This window comes from Danio aesculapii, chromosome 3 (genome assembly GCF_903798145.1).
Source record: "Danio aesculapii chromosome 3, fDanAes4.1, whole genome shotgun sequence".
NCBI lineage: Eukaryota > Metazoa > Chordata > Actinopteri > Cypriniformes > Danionidae > Danio > Danio aesculapii.
Genome location: NC_079437.1, coordinates 43,572,354 through 43,593,950, shown reverse-complemented (window position 1 = coordinate 43,593,950; position 21,597 = coordinate 43,572,354). Strand labels below are relative to the sequence as shown.

The 21,597-nt window shown below is 35.1% G+C and overlaps 6 protein-coding genes and 1 long non-coding RNA gene across 7 annotated transcripts; 3 read left to right on the top strand and 4 right to left on the bottom strand.

Moving 5' to 3' along the window:
* LOC130221537 (uncharacterized) lies at positions 1-7,059 on the bottom strand. The gene is made up of 8 exons (XR_008836284.1): positions 6,224-7,059; positions 4,915-5,110; positions 4,564-4,625; positions 3,783-3,860; positions 3,401-3,477; positions 1,780-1,831; positions 1,487-1,566; positions 1-271 (listed from the first exon to the last, which is right to left on the bottom strand). It is a non-coding gene; the product is annotated as an uncharacterized LOC130221537 (long non-coding RNA).
* Positions 7,060-7,165: 106 nt separating this feature from the next.
* On the top strand, positions 7,166-8,012 carry LOC130221536 (hemoglobin subunit alpha-like). Its single transcript, XM_056454061.1, has 3 exons — positions 7,166-7,308; positions 7,410-7,617; positions 7,793-8,012. The coding sequence occupies exons 1-3, from the start codon at positions 7,214-7,216 to the stop codon at positions 7,919-7,921; spliced, it is 432 nt and encodes a 143-aa protein (XP_056310036.1). The 5' UTR covers positions 7,166-7,213; the 3' UTR covers positions 7,922-8,012.
* Positions 8,013-10,162: 2,150 nt separating this feature from the next.
* On the bottom strand, positions 10,163-10,905 carry LOC130221535 (hemoglobin cathodic subunit beta-like). The gene is made up of 3 exons (XM_056454060.1): positions 10,771-10,905; positions 10,466-10,688; positions 10,163-10,374 (listed from the first exon to the last, which is right to left on the bottom strand). Exons 1-3 carry the CDS (start codon positions 10,860-10,862, stop codon positions 10,246-10,248), a joined length of 444 nt encoding a protein of 147 aa, XP_056310035.1. The 5' UTR covers positions 10,863-10,905; the 3' UTR covers positions 10,163-10,245.
* A 1,074-nt stretch (positions 10,906-11,979) lies between these two features.
* Positions 11,980-12,816, top strand: hbaa2 (hemoglobin, alpha adult 2). Its single transcript, XM_056452005.1, has 3 exons — positions 11,980-12,117; positions 12,219-12,426; positions 12,597-12,816. The coding sequence occupies exons 1-3, from the start codon at positions 12,023-12,025 to the stop codon at positions 12,723-12,725; spliced, it is 432 nt and encodes a 143-aa protein (XP_056307980.1). The 5' UTR covers positions 11,980-12,022; the 3' UTR covers positions 12,726-12,816.
* Positions 12,817-15,089: 2,273 nt separating this feature from the next.
* On the bottom strand, positions 15,090-15,912 carry ba1l (ba1 globin, like). The gene is made up of 3 exons (XM_056454059.1): positions 15,754-15,912; positions 15,431-15,653; positions 15,090-15,329 (listed from the first exon to the last, which is right to left on the bottom strand). Exons 1-3 carry the CDS (start codon positions 15,843-15,845, stop codon positions 15,198-15,200), a joined length of 447 nt encoding a protein of 148 aa, XP_056310034.1. The 5' UTR covers positions 15,846-15,912; the 3' UTR covers positions 15,090-15,197.
* A 651-nt stretch (positions 15,913-16,563) lies between these two features.
* LOC130221533 (hemoglobin subunit alpha) lies at positions 16,564-17,393 on the top strand. The gene is made up of 3 exons (XM_056454058.1): positions 16,564-16,720; positions 16,862-17,069; positions 17,165-17,393. The coding sequence occupies exons 1-3, from the start codon at positions 16,626-16,628 to the stop codon at positions 17,291-17,293; spliced, it is 432 nt and encodes a 143-aa protein (XP_056310033.1). The 5' UTR covers positions 16,564-16,625; the 3' UTR covers positions 17,294-17,393.
* A 2,984-nt stretch (positions 17,394-20,377) lies between these two features.
* Positions 20,378-21,201, bottom strand: hbba1 (hemoglobin, beta adult 1). Its single transcript, XM_056454057.1, has 3 exons — positions 21,044-21,201; positions 20,721-20,943; positions 20,378-20,619 (listed from the first exon to the last, which is right to left on the bottom strand). The coding sequence occupies exons 1-3, from the start codon at positions 21,133-21,135 to the stop codon at positions 20,488-20,490; spliced, it is 447 nt and encodes a 148-aa protein (XP_056310032.1). The 5' UTR covers positions 21,136-21,201; the 3' UTR covers positions 20,378-20,487.
* Positions 21,202-21,597: the final 396 nt, after the last annotated feature.

Genomic DNA, 21,597 nt, shown 5'->3' with positions numbered 1-21,597 from the left:
ATACAATTAAGTCAAGTCAAGAACACAGCATTTGTAGCTGTATTTATAAACTGCTTACTAAAGTCTATTAATGTAGAGTTAGTGCTAAACAAATGATTTATAGTGTGTAGTTACTATAAAAGTGTTACCCAGATTTCTCTTTAAAGAGACAAGATTCAGTTTTTAATATAAAAATCCAAATCTGACCAATCTCTGGTTTTTAGAACTAATGGTTCAGCTTTCACCACAGCATGTACTTCCTGTTTGCTCCAGGGTCTTCTCCTTATGGGACCTATGGGTGGTAAAAATATATAAAAGTGGTTTTAGTTACATAAATGTTCAGTCATTTTTACAACATGTGCTGTAATGTTTATTGAATATTGTGCTAGAAAATGCTAGAAAAATATGTTTGCCTTTTGTTAAAAATACTTAGGATGGAGCTTAAAAAAATACTTCAGTAAGCGTTAGTCTTATGTTCAGTAAGACTAACGCTCATCTGATTATCAGTAGAGTATTAGCAGACTGTTAGTTTAAGTTTAGCTCAAACACTACACTGTAAAACATCTGTTTATTACCAGTTTCTGTATTTTGTGGTTTACAAGTGCTTTTTGTTTATTTGCGGTGGCGAATTGCATTATGGGATGTTAATCTCTGCTCTCTGGACTTCTAATGTTGAAAATTCAACTCTACAGTTTAACAAAGTGACTTTTATTGACATTTTAGTAGTTTGGAATAATATAATGTATAAGAAATAATATATAGAGAAATAAGTCTTTAGACTTACAGAAACGTACTGGCAGTGTATTACAAGGTTTCTGTAGCATAATATACAAAACCAACCCAAACAAAAAGCCACTTTTTTTTTACTTTTCAAGATTAAAAATTGTTGGAGGAAAGATCAAGATCCCATAATGCAATTCAAAAGCAGAAATAAACTGATTTCATAAAAACATGAATCACAACATATGGAAAACTGCTAATTTACTAATTACTACTTATTTATTTATCTATAATTTTTAGAGTGTAGAGTATTAGCTGACAGTTAGGTTAAGGTTAGCTCAATAAAACTGACTCTCATTGGTCTCAGTAAATAGTATAGCAGACTGTTAGGTTAGGGTCAAAATTAGTACAATATGACTAACTCTCATATGAATTTAGTAGAGCATTAGCAGTGTTGATTCTAACAGACAGTCTAATGGCTGTTAGTTGACAAGTAGTTGCAGTTACTTGTAGGTAGTAGTAGTAGTTGTAGTAGTAGTAGTAGTAGTAGTAAAGTGAACTATTAAAATAAAGTGTAACCAGATATGCAATTAGTATATTTTTCCAAAGTATTTAGCAATATTGTTTAACTAACATGAAATGGGACATCAAGTGCAACTGTACTGAAATCATTATACAAGTAATGTGCTCCTGCCCTGTTTTACCCTGCATGTTATGTAAATGAGCTTGTGCATTTGGACTTTTACAATAACACAAGTCAGTCACAAATTAGCTTAAATGATCACACCTCTCTTTTTTTTGTGAATGCTGGGTCTGCTTCACTATCTTCACAGACACTGTACCATGGTGATGATACTTGAGGGGACTCTGAAAGTAAAAATCAAGTCTGAGAGTTGACTTCTCTGCATAAAGCTTACCAAAATGCTATTAATTTGATTTTGTGTTGTTCTTTTTAAATGGGTAAAAGCGTGTGATGATAGTTTAAAAATAGTTTTCAAACACAGCTCATACATATCATGATAAAAATAAACATTCTGAAACAAGAAATATTCAGATCAGAAAAATAAATAATATTTTTACCTTTTAGACTGGACTTCACCTTCTCCAAAAACACGATCCACTGTAACTTTCTCTGAATGTAAAAACCCACACAAAAATACATAATTTAAAACAATGTGATATATGTTTGCAAATAAAAATGTCTCAAATCTGCCAAGCGTCTGTTTTCAAGTCCCAGAAAAACTGAGAGTTGTGGGAACAGAGCAGTTCTTTTCTTCTCTTATATATATATATATATATATATATATATATATATATATACATACACACACAATTCGTATATATAATTATTTTATACCCATTTTACTATTTTTCCCAGTTACTACTGTAAAAAAAAAAAAAAAAAAACAGCATTCGGTACATACTTTCAGTATCACCTTTTCTAGAAATGACCCGATCTAATCCTGTTTATGTGAAATAAGCTGCTGCTCCAGAAAAGGTTTGAGCTCAAGACCTGTTGCTCGGATGAGTTTTGAAGAATGAATCTATCACGAATCGTGTCAAAGTGTTAATAACCAAATCCAGCTAACTGAGTAATACATGTACGAAGAATGAACCGCTGGTCCCCACTATGTCAGACCTTACAGTGTGTGTATTCAGGACTAAGTGTTTAACACAGCATCTCTAACATGCCTCTGGTCCCCACAATGTTACACTAGTGCATACATTCACAAATTAGCGGACACAGACTCGTTCATTTCTATATTTTGATTAAGTTATTTAGTTACAATTAAATACAATACTTCAACTAATAATAATATTAATAATACTAATAATAATAATAATTATTATTTTTTATTTTTATAATAACCATCCCTTATCAGAGAGTTGTTGGACTCCTACTGGAGCAAAGCAGTTCTCTTGTGTCATATAGTCATTCTTCAATAAAAGCTGAATATAAAAAACAATTAATTAGACCGCAGTACTCAAGGGTCCCGGTTCCCACTATGTCAGACCTCACTGTGTGTGTATTCAGGACTAAGTGTGTTTTACAGCTTCTCTAACATGCCTCTGGTCCCCACAATGTTACACTAGTGCATACGTTCATAAATTAGGGGACACACAGGGTTTCATTTCTATATTTTGATTAAGTTATTTAATTACAATTAAAAGCACTACTACAACAACAACAAAAACTACTACTACTACTACTTCTACTACTACTACTACTACTACTACTACTACTACTAATAATAATAATAATAATAATAATAATAACAACAACAACAATAACAACAATAACCATACCTCATCAGAGAGTTGTGGGACTCCTACTGGAGCAGAGCAGTTCTGTCATTTGGTCATTCTTCAATAAAAGCTGAATATAAAAAACAATTAATTAGACAGCAGTACTCAAGGGTCCCGGTCCCCACTATGTCAGACCTTACTGTGTGTGTATTCAGGACTAAGTGTGTTTTACAGCTTCTCTAACATGCCTCTGGTCCCCACAATGTTACACTAGTGCATACGTTCATAAATTAGGGGACACACAGGGTTTCATTTCTATATTTTGATTAAGTTATTTAATTACAATTAAAAGCACTACTACAACAACAACAAAAACTACTACTACTACTACTTCTACTACTACTACTACTACTACTACTACTACTAATAACAACAACAACAACAATAACCATACCTCATCAGAGAGTTGTTGGACTCCTACTGGAGCAGAGTACTTCTCTCTTGTGTCATATGGTCATTCTTCAATAAAAGCTGAATATAAAAAACAATTAGTTAGACAGCAGTACTCAAGGGTCCCGGTCCCCACTATGTCAGACCTCACTGTGTGTGTATTCAGGACTAAGTGTGTTTCACAGCTTCTCTAACATGCCTCTGGTCCCCACAATGTTACACTAATGCATACATTCACCAATTAGGGGACACACACTCTGTTTCATTTTTATATTTTGATTAAGTTAAATAATTACAATTAAAAGCACTACTACTACTACTACTACTACTACTAATAATAATACTAATAATAACAACAAAAACAACAACAACAATAATAACCATACCTCATCAGAGAGTTGTGGGACTCCTACTGGAGCAGAGCAGTTCTCTCTTTCTGTCATTTGGTCATCCTTCAATAACAGCTGAATATAAAAAACAATTAATTAGACAGCAGTACTCAAGGGTCCCGGTCCCCACTATGTCAGACCTTACAGTGTGTGTATTCAGGACTAAGTGTGTTTTACAGCTTCTCTAACATGCCTCTGGTCCCCACAATGTTACACTAGTGCATAAGTTCACCAATTAGGACACACACTCTGTTCCATTGCTATAGTTTGATTAAGTTAAATAATTACAATTAAAAGCACTACTACAACAACAACGACTACTACTACTACTACTACTACTACTACTACTACTACTACTACTAATAATAATAATAATAATAATAATAATAATAATAATAACAACAACAACAATAACAACAATAACCATACCTCATCAGAGAGTTGTTGGACTCCTACTGGAGCAGAGCAGTTCTGTCATTTGGTCATTCTTCAATAAAAGCTGAAAATGAAAAACAATTAATTAGACAGCAGTACTCAAGGGTCCCGGTCCCCACTATGTCAGACCTTACAGTGTGTGTATTCAGGACTAAGTGTGTTTCACAGCTTCTCTAACATGCCTCTGGTCCCCACAATGTTACACTAGTGCATAAGTTCACCAATTAGGACACACTCTCTGTTTCATTGCTATATTTTGATTAAGTTAAATAATTACAATTAAATGCACTACTACAACAACAACAACAACTACTTCAACTAATAATAATACTAATAACCATACCTCATCAGAGAGTTGTGGGAGCAGTTCTCTTCTGCAGTCATATGGTTATCCTTCAATGAAAGCTATTAAAAAAACAGCTTTGTTATACAGGTCATGTCATGACTATAAAGGTTTCACGGCAGTCTTATGAACACCCCTTAAAAGTAAAGCATTATCCAATTATTTGAACTTTTTTTTTTACTCATTAAGGCAAGAAGAAGTTATTAAGAGATTGATTTCATTATCTCTTATGGATAATGCAAACTCTATATTTTTTAACAGATTTACCCTTAATCTATATTAACAATACAAAACTTTTAGCTTTGCTGAATGTATTGAAGATTAATGTATTAGGTGGTAAAAATGTCAAACCTTTCTCCAAGGCCAATCACATGCGCCATAGTCAAAAGTTATTTCCTCTCCAGGGAAAATGTCCCTGATTGCAAAAAGGCACAAGTGAGGTTTTTCTCTGAACAACAATCTTATTGACAGTGCAGTTTGGGTGCAGATAGTCATCATTCACCAGCCGGCCGAGGGTCCCGCCACGAGCGGCATCAATGCCGCAAAACTAAGAGAAAAAAGCAAATAACATATTTAATTATGCTCTCTCATAGCAATAATAAAAAGCTAAACTATGACATGAATACAAACACAATGATTATAATATATACATGTACATTTGAAGGGGGAAAACACTTAACCACCTCTTCTTGTTTTACCATTTAAAGTCAAACATAAATACAGTATTTTGATTAATATCTCATCTATGCTCTGCTTCCACAAGCTCTATCATCTGTACTCAACCACAAAACCTCCTTTAATAAATGTGCACAATGCAAACACTGATCTAAAAGATATTAATGAAACATATAGCGCTCAAAAATGACAAAAACCTCACATTAGCATCCTCTCTCAGTGTGTGAATTATAATACAGAACCTTTTGAAGTGGATCAGAACCTTTCCTCAAAGTTGTTCTAATACTATTGAACACCTGTTCTTTTTTCTTAGGACAATTTTAATGAACTTTCCACTTTAATCGTTTACAGGTCACACTTTACAGTCAGGTTTCATTAGTTTATGTACTTACTAACATGACCTAATAATGAACAATGCATGTTCAGCATTTATTAATCATAGTTCAACATTTACTAATGCATTGTTAAAATCTAAATTCATGCTTGTTACCAGTAGTTAATGCTGTGCGTGTTCAACTAATAATGAACAACTTTATTTCCATTAACTAAACTTAACAGACATGAACAAATACTGTAATAAAAGTATTATTCGTTGTTCATGTTAGTAAATGCATTAACTAGCATTAACTAATTCAATCTTTCATTGTAAAGGGCTACCAGGTGACAGTAAATAAATAAGTAAATGAAACACGCACACACAATGTACATTTATGTACTTTTATGTATGTTTTACACTTGATTGGAGTTTATTATAATTATTCATCTTAAATAAAACTTTTCTAAACATCATAGAATAAATTAAGTATATTTCTAGGACCAGATGGCTCCACATTTTAATTATAACCTCTATATTACTACAGTAACGTATAAATAGTATATAATAGTGTTATTTGAGGATTAAATGTTTAAAAAGGCTTGGATTTTTGCAAAGCAATTGTACATTTAACCACTTAAAAAGTACGATACAAAAACTATGAAAACATACCTTAGTAACCTTCTATATAATCGGTTTCCAGTGAATGGGTCTTGTCAGTGGAGCTGGTGATGTGTTTCTCCGCATCTTTTAATGATTTTATCCTCCGTCGATCCATTTAGCCGACCGGGGCGTGGTGACCGTCCGGCCGCGGCTCACGCACTTCACTCCGGCCTCTGATTCACGCAGCACCGGGCAGTTAGCACGTTAGCACATTAGCGCGAGTAACTTTTACTCGTGTAAACAAGTTAAATTACATACCGAACTGTAGTTTGTGTCTTATCAATGTTTTATTAATACGTAATTTGAAACAACATCGATTAAAACACCCAGGAAATTAGTTAAAACATGTAACTTTACCTGATAACTGTCAAAAGTATGCAACAGAAATATTCGTCATATAACCGATTTTATTACATTATGATGATGAAAAACATTCTAACTTACCCGCAAACCTCGATTAATTTGATGAACCTTAATTAATTTAATTAAAGTCGGATTTATTCAGGAGATCTGCGCATGTGCAATAGCTAGAGTGTGTATATTGCGCCAAGTGTGTGTGAGGGTGCAGTACCGCCATCCGACTACAGGGGCGCTATAGAGCAGTGCGCCGACACACACTCACACACTCAAATCAGGTGATTGGTCAAGGTGGGGATCAATGAAAAAAACAGCACTAGGCATATCAGCAACGCCCCCTGAGTCTTTTAAAGGCAAAACATAGTGGGGACCAGGCGTACGGTCCCCACTATGTTTTTGGTCCCCACTTTGTGAGTGTGCTAACATGCTGAGGTCCCCACCATGTAATAAAAACAAACACACACACACACACACACACACACACACACATAGACACGGTGAACTAAAATCCTCAGAAATTGTTGGCTGAAGTCTGAAAGGTGGAGCTGGTAATGTTGGGTGTGTCATCAATTCCCGTTATAAAAAGACTCGTTTTCTACATTTAATACTCTTCTCTTGTAATACCACGTGGAAGTAATAAAAATGAGTCTGACAGCTAAGGATAAAGCCGTGATCAAGGGCTTCTGGGGGAAAATCGCCAGTCAAGCAGATTCCATAGGACAAGAAGCTATGGGGCGGTAAGAAGTTAATTTTAATTCATTATTTGAATTTAAAAACGCATTCAAATCAATAATGAATGGTTTTGCCAATGTATAAACAATTATTCTCCTCCTTGCAGAATGCTTATTGTCTACCCACAAACTAAAATATATTTTGCTCATTGGCCTGATCACTCTCTCGGATCTGCTCAAGTGAAGAAACATGGCAAAATTGTGATGGGTGCAATCACCGATGCTGTGGGAAAAATAGACGATCTTCTTGGCGCATTGAGCTCCTTGAGTGATCTCCATGCCACCAAACTCCGCGTAGACCCTGGAAACTTCAAGGTGAGATTAGAGACTTGGTAATGTGCTGTTTGTAGTGTTTCAATCCTTTCACGTGAGTGGGTGTTGAAATCTGACACCCAGTTCAAGAAGTGAAACTCGGCTAAGTTAAATTAAATGTAGAGATTTGTAAATGGTTCAAGATGAAAATGTACGTTATTCTTATTTTTTCTTCCAGATTTTGTCCCATAACATCCTCGTGACACTTGCAGTTCATTTCCCCACTGACTTCACCCCAGAAGTACACGTGTCTGTGGACAAGTTCCTCGCGGCTCTGTCTGCTGCTCTTGCTGATAAATACAGATAAACTCAAAACTCTCTGGTTTATGTCCAAATTCACTTTAAATAATGAGGACAAAAATATCTGATCCATTTAATAAAATCTAAAATAATCAGAAGTGTGTTTTTGTGTTTAATTTTTTTCCGACAAATTGGCCTGCATAACCACACTTACCAAATAGGGTACTTATAAAGTTCGAAAACACTATACTGTAAATTACTATAGTATTTTTTTTTATGTGGGAAAATATTAATAGGCTACAAAAGGTATTAGACACTTAAGCAAGTCAATTAAACAAATAGTAAAAATATTAATATGAAATATTTTAATTCGTATACTTTAAGAGCACCCAAATATTAAGCGAAGATGTATGTATTTTCTCCATTATAATAAATATATGGCGATCAGTAACAGCGCGGCCGCTTCCCTACTTCTGGTCTCGATTGCAGTTATTCTGCATTGTCTTGATTATTGCTCATGCGACTATGCTCCATTTGATTATACTGTCTATTTCATATTTTCAGATTGTGCAAAATGTTTTTATTTTATTATTTAGTGGCTAGTCTAAATTTAATTGATGATATGCATGCTTTATTTATTGTCAGGGGCAAAATAAATTATGGGGGAGCGTTACCCAAACCATACTCCATACCCTTCCTTAATATCGCAGGCCTAAATCTGTCTGTTGCCCGTTTCCTTAATCTGGCTTGGATATATTGTTAACATTTCTGATGTCTGAAACTTTGTACTTCTTGTGATGATCGCCTCTTTGTGATGAATCATATGTTGTATGGATCATTATTACAAGTTGCTTTGATTAAAAGCGTCTGCTAAATGGATGAGTTTTAAACAATGCATAGGGCTGTCAGTACCTGTGTGTGACAAGAAACATCCAATTTAGCAAACTTTCATATGATTTTTCATTTTTACTCACACAAGTTGTATTGGGAATATGTAATGTTTTTATACAGTAAAACCGCTTATGGCCTTACTTTTCCCTAACCCCTTAACCCAACCCCTCAGAGGAAACCTAAGTCAAACTTTTAATGTCAAAATAAATATAAAACTAATATTTAAAAAAACTAATATTAGATATTTTTTGTAATGCGCGTAAACAATATAATTTGCACAAATAAATTATGCGGTTCTAGAGAAGTAGTTACTCCACCCCGTTTAGAGCATCATTATGGGCGTTTTACGTTATAACTAACGTGGTTCAATAGATCTGCGACAGGCAAACGACAGGTTTTGAGAAACACTCATCACTACATCGTTCTTTTTCCATACAATACATCGTACTATGATATTTCAGCCGCGAGTTACGTCGTTGTTTGGAAAACACACCCCAGATCTCTGAGGAGCAATTAGCTGTTGTCAGACTCCTTGTGCAGACAATAATTTCACTGCAATTACAATTAATTACAAAAAGAATGTTTGAAAATGTAAATTAATATTTCAAACTGACATGCTACAGAAAAATAGAAAAAACAACAACTTTAAACCTTTTTGGTGAAAATAGTGGCAAGACGTTTGCACAGTATCAAATAGCTTGACAAATAAAGTACGATTTTTAACAACAATAAAAAACAACAAAATATTTGCTGGTATTTCACTGAATGTGAAATTATTAATTATTTAAAAGCATAATATTAACTTTCCTGCAACAACATTATTAACTGAAAAAAGTGAAACTACTGTGTGTCTTTCTTCCAAAGTGCATTATTATATTGGATTAAGTGAAATTTTTTAGTTTATTCAACTTGCCTTAAAGCAAAAAACGAAACAGCTTGGAAAAAATAAATGCATTACTTTTTCCCAAAGTTGTATTTTTACTTTAAACCAGCAGTTTTCGTGTCAGGTGACCATGAAACAAGACTGCTTATGTACTTTTCGGTTTTTATGTATTTCTGGTGTGAGTTTGATTACCATCTTGCATGATATTTATAGTTAACTGAAAGCACTACCAGGTAGTTTACTTGAATGAAAATAAAATAGCACAGCCTATGTATTTATTGTAGTTTTGTCCAAAGTACAGTTTTACTTGGATTTTGAGTTTGAGTTGAACCAAAGTAATTTAATTAATTCACCGTCTATAAAAACAACATTTTACCTTTGATGACCAATGTGTTTTTATTTCTTGGCAGAATAAATATTCTGAGTAATATTATATGACATTTTTCAGTTTCATGACGATGTTTTCTTTATTTTGGAAAACTATGCACTATCTTTTCTAATGCACGATAAATAAAACGACTCAGAAGCCACACCTTGATTGATTGCTTTATTTGTCTATTTCTACTGATTAAAGCATTGAATCATTGAATTGAGACCCAGATGTCGAGCACAGGACTTCAGAAGTAGCGGCTTGTGAGAGCAGCCACAACTACAGACAAAAGTTTCTGCCAGGTTGACTGGACGGCGGGGTTGAAAGCGGGTCCAAAATTAGTCGCGATGACAATACTCAGGCAGTCCGCCAAAAGCTGCGTGAATAAAAAAGAGCTTATATTAGGCCACCGTATGTATAGTTTTATATTAAAATTGTCCCACTGAAAACAAAAAAGTAACATGTACCTTGAAGTTGTCTGGATCGACGTTGAGTTTCTCGCAGTGCAGCTGACTGAGTTGGGCGTAAGTGGTTTTGATGTTATCCACGTTCTTGACAGCTTTCTCCAACGCTTTGAGCACAGTTTTGCCGTGTTCTGAAACCTTGGGGTTGCCCATGATTGCAGATGCACAGGATAGATCTCCAAATGCGCCGAAATACCTCTGAGTCCAGGGATATACAACCAGCACCCTTTCACACGAAACAATTGAAATGCATACATGCAAAGTCTTTTCCAAATACATTAAACGATGTGTGATGCATATTACATTACCTTGCCAGGGTCTGGGGTCCGATTTCATCGATGTTGATTTTGTCCCAGACACTCGCAATAGTTTTGCGCTCGGAATCTGACCACTGCACCATCGTGGTTATCAATTTTTCTTCAAGCGTGAATGCTGAGCAAAGACACGTGCGACTTTATTTATACTCGCACTCTACGCCCTGAGGCGCTGATTGGTTATTATGGCGTGGCAAATTCACACTAGGATCTGATCGTTACATTTTGAGAAGCTACTGTAATTTAGATTTGCAGGAACCCATTTTATGTACCATATAATATACAAATTCAATCACAAATGGTAGGTACGCAATGTTTTTGTCAAGAAAACAATCAGTGCTTTATGTTATGATTTTGTCCAAATACAAACTTGTGAATTAAACCATATAAGACAGCCTATCAACCAGTGTATACAACAAAAACTGCCACGTCGTATATGAGCAATGTAAATGACAACCGAGAATACTCGGATGCTTCTTTTTTATATTTATGAAACGAACGTGAAATTAAACAAGCAAGAAGCAAATAAATTTTTTATTGAACCAGTGCCAACTCTTTTTGCTTTATCTGGACACTCACACCCGTTCCTCCCATTTCAAAGTATTCTTAATTTCTTCAAAGTGATAACTATGTACGTCCTGTTCTTTTTGACTTGTCCCACCCTTTAGGTCCCACCTGCTGTCCTTACATGACCCTGAATGGTCATTTATTGGCATCAGTGGTTAATGAACTTTTAATATTCGTGGAACCTCTGAAATGCACAAAACATTTTTCAAAAATAGAAAATTAACAAATGAGTGGAGTCAAGAATGGTTATTTGAAAAATTGTAAGGTTCTTTTGAAAAATCGAAAGGTTCTTATGTAAACAAAATGATTCCTCATAAAGGCATCGCCAAAGAAACTTAACAGTTGCAAACTAAACATAAAAAAGTAAATTGTTCAAATAAATTGTTGGTGCGTAAAACATTCAAATATATTCAATAAACGTTTTACTGCTTTTCTTTTATAAAACTTGACGTAATGCTTGAGTAAATAAATTTTCGACAGTACGAGGTAATTTCTGTTATTTGTTCTGTTCTGTTATTTTTATTTGTTATTCTGTGAACTAAAATCCTCAGTAATTGTTGGCTGAAGTCTGAAAGGTGGAGCTGGTAATGTTGGGTGTGTCATCAATTCCAGTTATAAAAAGACTCGTTTTCTACATCTAATACTCTTCTCTTGTAATACCACGTGGAAGTGTTAAAAAATGAGTCTGACAGCTAAGGATAAAGCCGTGATCAAGGACTTCTGGGGGAAAATCGCCAGTCAGGCAGATTCCATAGGACAAGAAGCTATGGGGCGGTAAGAAGTTAATTTTAATTCATTATTTGAATTTAAAAACGCATTCAAATCAATAATGAATGGTTTTGCCAATGTGTGAACAATTATTCTCTTCCTTGCAGAATGCTTATTGTCTACCCACAAACTAAAATATATTTTGCTCATTGGCCTGATCACTCTCTCGGATCTGCTCAAGTGAAGAAACATGGCAAAATTGTGATGGGTGCAATCACCGATGCTGTGGGAAAAATAGACGATCTTCTTGGCGCATTGAGCTCCTTGAGTGATCTCCATGCCACCAAACTCCGCGTAGACCCTGGAAACTTCAAGGTGAGATTAGAGACTAATGTGCTATTTGTAGTGTTTCAATCCTTTCACGTGAGTGGGTGTTGAAATCTGGCACCCAGTTCAAGTGATGAAACTCGGCTAAGTTAAATTAAATGTAGAGATTTGTAAATGGTCCAAGATGAAAATTTACGTTATTCTTTTTTTTCTTCCAGATTTTGTCCCATAACATCCTCGTGACACTTGCAGTTCATTTCCCCGCTGACTTCACCGCAGAAGTACACGTGGCTGTGGACAAGTTCCTCGCAGCTCTGTCTGCTGCTCTTGCTGATAAATACAGATAATCTCAAAACTCTCTGGTTTATGTGCAAATTCACTTTAAATAATGAGGACAAAAATATCTGATCCATTTAATAAAATCTAAAATAATCAGAAGTGTGTTTTTGTGTTTATTTTTTTTCTGACAAAATGGGCTGCATTACCACACTCGGTACTTATAAAGTTCGAAAAAACTATACTGTAAATTACTATAGTATTTTTTTCATGTGGTAAAATATTAATAGGCTGCAACAGGTATTAAAAACTGAAGCAAGTCAATTAAACTAATAGTAAAAATATAAATACGTAATATTTTAATTTGTATACTTTAAGAGCGCCCAAATATTAAGCGAAGATGTATGTATTTTCCCTATTACAATTAAGATATTATAAAGTATGGCGATCAGTAACAGCGCGGTCGCTTCCCTGCTTCTGGTCTCGATCGCAATGAAATAGCTTATTGCCGTGACTTGATTATTGCTCATGCGGCTATGCTCCATTTGATTGTACTGTCTATTTCATATTTTCAGATTGTGCAAAATGTTTTTTTTATTTAGTGGCTAGTCTAAATTTAATTGATGATATGCATGCTTTATTTATTGTCAGGGGCAAAATAAATTATGGTGGAGCATTACCCAAACCTCATACCTCTATACCTCTTAATATCGCAAACCTAAATCTGTCTATTGCCCGTTTCCTTAATCACTGCCTATTCTGGCATGTATTGTTAACATTTCTAATGTCTGAAACTTTGTACTTGTAATGATCGCCTTTTTGTGATAAATTGTCTGTTGTATGTATAGATCAAGTCTGCTAAATGGATGAGTTTTAAACAATGCATAGGGCTGTCAGTACCTGTGTGTGACAACAAACATTCAATTTAGCAAACTTTCATATGATTTTTCAATTTTACACACACAAGTTGTATTGGGAAGATGTAATGTTTTTATACAGTAAAACAGCTTATGGCCTTCCTTTCCTCTACCCCTTAACCCAACCCCTCACAGAAAACCTGTCAAACTTTTAATGTCAAAAGACACGGTTAAGTATGAGTTTTAAGCATTTTGAAATACAAGGACGTCAAACATTTGCTTGTAAACCACCATAATAGAAAACAATTCTACAAAAGATTTCCATGAATAACATTTAAGCACACTAGTAGTGCATTGAATTGGATGTAAACACATTTTGTGTTTCAGATGCATTGTAGTAGGCCTGCCTAATTAAGCAAAATTTATTATTTGAAAGTTTTAGATGTATTTATTATAATTTAGAATTTCATGTCTATATTATTATTATTATTATTATTATTATTATTATTATTATTATTATTATTATTATTATTATTATTATTATTTATCAATGTTGCAAACCCTTTGGACCGTTGCAACCATGTTTTGTTATGAGGTCAGCTTTGACTTTACCTATTCATGTAGGGCTTATACAGCAGTGAGAAAAAGGTAGCTGGAATAATGCAATACAAAGTTTGCTTTGCAACACACCGAAGGTTTATAAAACCAAAACGTGTTGCAACCGTCCCCTCTTCCTATAAATGCTTCAGTTGAAGACATCTTTTCCACACAATAATTCTAAAATGCTTTTTGAACTTCAGGTTATTTTTGACGTCTCATTGTTTGAACTTTGAACTTTATTTCCTTATTAATTGTGTAAAATGTGAAATTAACAAGCGCTATGCAAATTTTGTAAATTGTAAAAATGCACTGGGCAGAGTTAGTGCTATTTGTCTAAATGCCACAAAAAGAAAACTACATTTTAATATCTTTATTTGCTGAGGGGCTGGTGCCAGTGTAGATTGTCATTTATTAATCTATTAAATAAATAAAACGTATTAAGATTAAGTAGACTTACTGCTCGACATGTCAGTCCGAAACGGTTCAGTTTGAACTTTGTATATTTGGAATTTTGAAGGCTGTAACAAAATGTGTTTGGCAGACAGGTTGACATAATTTGGCCCCAAACTGGAAGAAGCTGTTGGTTTTAATTTCTTATAACAATCAAAAGCCCTCTTCTGATGTTTTTCAAAAAAGTAGAGTGTCTGCTTATTTTGAAAGCATGCTGTAGCCACTGAGGCTGTGATAAATTTAATTTCTTTTATCAATGAATTCAAGCCGTTAACACCCACAATCTGCAAATCTATCACAACTGTCTTTAATTGGCTTACTTTCAGCTGATGACGCATTATTAAGCTTGTCGATAAAACTCCACTATAGCAGTTAAGAAATCCATACAGGAAAAAAAAATGGTATTTTGAGAAGATTCTTCATTCAGAAGAAGTTGCCATCAAAAACATTTTAAAGAGTTTATAATGTTGATCATAATTAAAAAGTTGGTATATTTTGTGTGACAAATAAAAGCAAACAACAGTGAGATGCTTTTAACATTATTTTATTGATCTTGTAAAAGAGTTAAATCTTTGTTTGAACAGCTCTGTGCGGTGTGATCTTCTCCAACACACCTGGCGTTTATTGGCAATGAGACTAGTGGTACTGTCTGCACAGAGCGGAAACGACCACAGCCAGAAACTTCTGCCAGGCCTCCTGGACATCAGCATTGAAACCAGCCTGGCCGAACTTCATGGCAGCGCAAACGGTGATGCAGTCAGCGAGAAGCTGCAGAACAAGAGATCAGTTAGGCTGCGGGTTCCCAATAAACCAATTTAAGAGCACGGCGGTTTTTACGTATTTACATCATTCAGTTAATGCAGACGTACCTTGAAGTTGTCGGGATCCACATGCAGTTTCTCAGAGTGCATTACACTGAGGGCGGCATAGGTGTTCTTGATGTTGTCCATGTTCTTGATGGCTCTCTCGAGACCTCCCATCACAGTCTTTCCGTGAGCGGCCACTTTGGGGTTACCCATGATCGCAGCGGGGCTTGACAGGTTGCCAAATGTGGCGAAATATCTCTGAGTCCAGGGGTACACGATCAGACATCTTCAAAAACAGAAGCATTAAGAGCGCCATTAAGTAAAGTGCATAAAGTTGGCGTCATCTAACACAAAGACAAACTTTCTACAAAGTAATGAGGCGATACCTGGATAGGGCCTGAGGTCCGATTTCATCGATATTGAGCTTTCCCCACAGGCCAAGGATGGCTGTGCGCTCGGCATCTGTCCACTCAACCATGTTTACGCTTTAGGATGTCCTTAGGTGCTTGCTTAAAGTCCAGTAGGAATCACTAGCAGAAATTCAGAAACCGGGGTGCATTTTATTGATGTGTAATGTCTCCGCCCAAAAAAGATGCAAAGTCTTATTGGATAATCTCTCTGAGAAGATGACGCATGCTTTGGACATCACTGATCGGACCCCATCCAAAAAGCTGTTTTGAAAAAAAAAGTCTTAAACATGAGCCATTTTTTAATAATTTGGTCGTGCCCATGTTTATCATGCAATTTCTTATGCCAACATATGTTTTGTTAGAACAAAGTTAAACAATACGTTATGCTTTCCAACCATAATAATAATAATAATAATAATAAGTTGATGGAAAATTATTGTTGGAAAACATGAAAGTTTCCAATACCTATACTTACATTTTGTTAATGATTCTTAATGGCTTCATTTCAAACAAATTGAAAACTGTGATTAATTGAAATTAAACTTAACTTTTACTTGGATTGTTCATGTGTTTAATTGTTGCACACATTAAATGTGCATAGCATGATTAAAGCATACGTGAGGTATGTGTAATAAAACTTATCTCAATTAAACAAGATGCAGAAAATTGGCACGTTTTTGATTGGACACCAGAAGCTGGAGATCAGCAGAAATGCGCCGAAGAGGTGTGGTTTGGACCGATTTCATGGGTGTGCCCTTCTTTAGTTTTATATAAAAAGTGGGACAAATCCCGTGTTCCCCAACAGCTTTTTCTGAAGAAACCTCACTTGAGAAAAAGAAGACGCAGCGATGAGTCTCTCTGATAAGGACAAGGCTGTTGTTAAGGCCATCTGGGCTAAGATCAGCCCCAAGGCCGATGAAATTGGTGCTGAAGCCCTCGCCAGGTAAAGCTCACCTATGTTTTTACTGTTTGAATTAGGATTACTGACTGACAGAACTGTATAAAAGCTTATTAGATTATTTTGATTAATCTATAATAACATAAAATGTGTAAAACATTAATAACTAATATTTTTTTCTCTCAGAATGCTGACCGTCTACCCTCAGACCAAGACCTATTTCTCTCACTGGGCTGATTTGAGCCCTGGCTCTGGTCCCGTGAAGAAACACGGAAAGACTATCATGGGTGCCGTCGGCGAAGCCGTTTCAAAAATAGACGACCTTGTGGGAGGACTGGCCGCCCTGAGCGAACTCCATGCCTTTAAGCTGCGTATTGACCCGGCCAACTTCAAGGTAGGACAGCGCCACAGCACAACATAAAAAAAAGCACTGTACTGCAGCATTTATGGTAACTTGTTTCTGTTTATCCTGTCCTGTTTACCCTTTAGATCCTGTCACACAATGTCATTGTGGTCATCGCCATGCTCTTCCCTGCAGACTTCACCCCTGAGGTTCACGTGTCAGTCGACAAGTTCTTTAACAACCTGGCCCTGGCTCTCTCTGAGAAGTACCGCTAAACCTCAAATGGGTATTCACTGAAACAACGCTGTGCGGCACTCTTAACAACTCATGCGTGATGTCTGAATGAAATTTCTCAATAAAAGGCACAGAACTAAACGATTTATGTCTTGTTTGATTAATTATCATATTTGATTTGAATATAGCACGTTTAATGGTTAAATAAATGCATGCTGAAAACTAAATAAATAGCTATTAAAAAGTGTTTTACTAAATATATTTTGTGTATTCAGAATGTCTTGCATGCAGAGATATTTCAGAAAGCATATGAACTAATTTACCTTAAAAACGCAACTCTGGGATTATTAATCCAAACATTATTCAGATTGGATTCAAAGTCCGATCAAAATGTTCATCGTTGACGTTCTCAACAGATCCCCCAAGAGTCACACTGGAAAGTGTCATTATTTTTTCCTTTACGTTTATAACCTAATACATTCTTGTAGCATACATTTGTGTGTTGTCCATTTCTTTTTTATATTTTAAACTTGAATTGAACTTACATTTTTATACTTGACAAAGTTTAATTGTTGACAAGAATCAATATGAATTCTACTGTGTATTTGGTGCTTAACTTTTTTTACTATATAAAATAATACAATATATGTTTATATAAACTATAAATATATATATAAAAAAGAATAATTTATTTTCAAAATGTTTTTTTATGTAATGGCCTCGGGTATCCAAATATGCAGATCACTACATCGCGGGAGCTAAATCAGCTATAAATACAGCTGGGCACATTCTCTATCTATTATGTAGTTCATTGAAAATTAAAACATACCATGTATAATCGCTTGTTGAAAAAAATTTAAATTATGAAATTTGAGAATTTTAGTGGCTATACGATTTGGATATGCAGTGTTTTTTCAAGTTCTGTTAAAACTAAACAGTTTAATTTGAAATGCCTTTTACAAGGGAAACGTTTTTGAACGAGATCAGTTATATTTGTATTTAAGACAGTATATTAGGAGTACCTTTATTTTTATTTAGCCAGTGAACGTTTATTTTGCCATTGGCAGCTTATTGTTTTAGAAAGATTATTTAATTTTTGCAGAATATTTCACCATTTGTTACTTTACTTTCTAACCTTTAAAGTAAAAAAAAAACATGCCTACTTACTAAACTATAGGTTCATAAAATGTACAAATAGCATAGACGTACAAGAAATACATTTTGAACCAACTAATCTGTTTCGTTTTTCTCAAAATATAATTTAACTTTGGTTCAAACTTTACATTTAATATAATCTAAATAAAAAAAAAACATCTATTGTGGTAAAAACAAATACATTTGCTCACAGTAAATATTTTGTTTAAAATGGACACTAAATGTATTTTTTTTTTACTTTAGTGCAAAGTAGAAAACAATTTCTTTTTATAAACGATGAATTAATGTAGTTACTTTCGTTCGACTTAAACTCTAAATTCAAGTTTATTAATTCATTTTCCTTCGGCTTAGTCCCTTTATTCATCAGAGGTCGCCACAGCGAAAGAACCGGCAACTTATCCAGTTAAAATTTTGCACAGCGATGCCCTTCCAGCTGCAACAGTGGGAAACTAATTCCAAGTAAAATTGTAATTTGCACTTAACTAAAATATTAGGCTGTGTTATAACATTTTATTTTCAATAATGAGGTAAACGTTCTGTTGGATCTTTCAACATTGCTATAAACGTCACGCAAGATGGTAATCAAACTCATATTATAAATTCATAAAAACTGAAAGCACATAAACAGTGCCTTTTTCATGAAATGAAAACTGATGGTTTAAAGTAAAAATATTATTTCTGAGGAAAAAAACTAGTTCAGTCTTACGAAATTGTACGATTTTAAAAAGGAGGCGTGGCACCTAAACCGAACCCTCATTGGGGGATGAGCAAATCGTGGTAAATTGTACAAATTAGATCGTACGAATTCATATGAATTAGCCACTAAATTAAAAAGTTACGTATTGCCGTGAGATTGTGTTGCTTTACCTATGGGGTTATTTTTTTCTTTGCTTTAAGGCCATTTGAATAAAAGATGTTTAAACCAGAATCATTTTTTTCTGTTTATCCAATATAAAAAATTTACTTTTTATAAAAGTTTTTTTCAGTGTACTTCTAAACCATATTAAATTTTCCTGGCCAGGAAATTTGTAAGTTTTATTAATTTGCAGGTAAAATCTAAACCCTTTTTAAAGTCTGTTTGATAATGTAGAACTAAGGTGCAATTAGTTATTGCATTATTTGATCAGTTTGTAATATCTGAGTAAGTATTTTACATGCATTGTATTTATGTCATAAACACAAGTGATTTTAACGCTATTTTATTTGTAAATGTAAAATATTTCCGTTGTTAACCATTTTTAATAAAGGCATATAGGGTGCAGTGATTTTGACAATGCTTATGGTGACCACAATACATTTCTGTAACAATAACAATAAATCTATTTTATTTGTCAGAAATTACTCTCATATAGGCCTAATAAAGTGGACAAAGCTCATGTAAAAATTAATTTTAAAGAGATTAATTTACGGCCCGATTTTAGCGTTTTTAAAAATAATATTCTAATATGAATGAGGCTGTAACAGTTGGAGTTTTTTTTTGTTTTACTATGAAATGTTCTGGCTCACAGCAAGAAAGTCGCTGATTCGAGCCTCCGCTGGCGTTTTTGTGTGGAGTTTGCATGTTCTCCCTGCGTTCGCGTGGGTTTCCTCCGGGTGCTCCGGTTTCCCCCACAGTCCAAAGACATGTGATACAGGTGAATTGGGTATGCTAAATTGTCCGTAGCGTATGAGTCTGAAAGAGTGTGTATGGATGTTTCCCAGAGATGGGTTGCAGCTGGAAGGGCATCCACTGTGTAAAACATGTGCTGGATAAGTTGGTGGTTCATTCCGCTGTGGCGACCCCGGATAAATAAAGGGACTAAAGCCGAAAAGAAAATGAATGAATGAATGAAATGTTCTGATTCTAGTTATCAAGCGGAATACCCACTGTGGGTCGTGAGATATTTAATTTCTGTTTGTGAGTTTATAATTTTGATCATAATTCAAAAGTTGGTATATTTTGTGACAAATAGAAGCAAACAACAGTGAGATGCTTTTAACATTATTTTATTGATCTTGTAAAAGAGTTAGATCTTTGCTTAAACAGCTCCGCGCGGTGTGATCTTCTCCAATACACCTGGCTTTCATTGGCGATGAGACTCTAGTGGTACTGTCTGCACAGAGCGGAAACGACCACAGCCAGAAACTTCTGCCAGGCCTCCTGGACATCAGCATTGAAACCAGCCTGGCCGAACTTCATGGCAGCGCAAACGGTGATGCAGTCAGCGAGAAGCTGCAGAACAAGAGATCAGTTAGGCTGCGGGTTCCCAATAAACCAATTTAAGAGCACGGCGGTTTTTAAGTATTTACATCATTCAGTTAATGCAGACGTACCTTGAAGTTGTCGGGATCCACATGCAGTTTCTCAGAGTGCATCACACTGAGGGCGGCATAGGTGTTCTTGATGTTGTCCATGTTCTTGATGGCTCTCTCGAGACCTCCCATCACAGTCTTTCCGTGAGCGGCCACTTTGGGGTTACCCATGATCGCAGCGGGGCTTGACAGGTTGCCAAATGTGGCGAAATATCTCTGAGTCCAGGGGTACACGATCAGACATCTTCAAAAACAGAAGCATTAAGAGCGCCATTAAGTAAAGTGCATATAGTTGGCGTCATCTAACACAAAGACAAACTTTCTGCAAAGTAATGAGGCGATACCTGGATAGGGCCTGAGGTCCGATTTCATCGATATTGAGCTTTCCCCACAGGCCAAGGATGGCTGTGCGCTCGGCATCTGTCCACTCAACCATGTTTACGCTTTAGGATGTCCTTAGGTGCTTGCTTAAAGTCCAGTAGGAATCACTAGCAGAAATTCAGAAACCGGGGTGCATTTTATTGATGTGTGATGTCTCCGCCCAATAAAAGATGCAAAGTCTTATTGGATAATCTCTCTGAGAAGATGACGCATGCTTTGGACATCACTGATCGGACCCCATCCAAAAAGCTGTTTTGAAAAAAAAAAAGTCTTAAACATGAACCAGCAATTTTTTTTTTACATTTTGGTCGTGCCCATATTTATCATGCAATTTTTTATGCCAAACAAAATATGTTCTGTTAAGGTCTGAAATCAAATATAAGTTATGCTTTCCAGTAATAATAATAATAATAATAATAATAATAATAATAATAATAATAATAAATTAATTAATTAAAAAAAGAAAAAAAATAAGTTGGTGGAAAATTATTGTTACAAAACATTTAACACGAAAGTA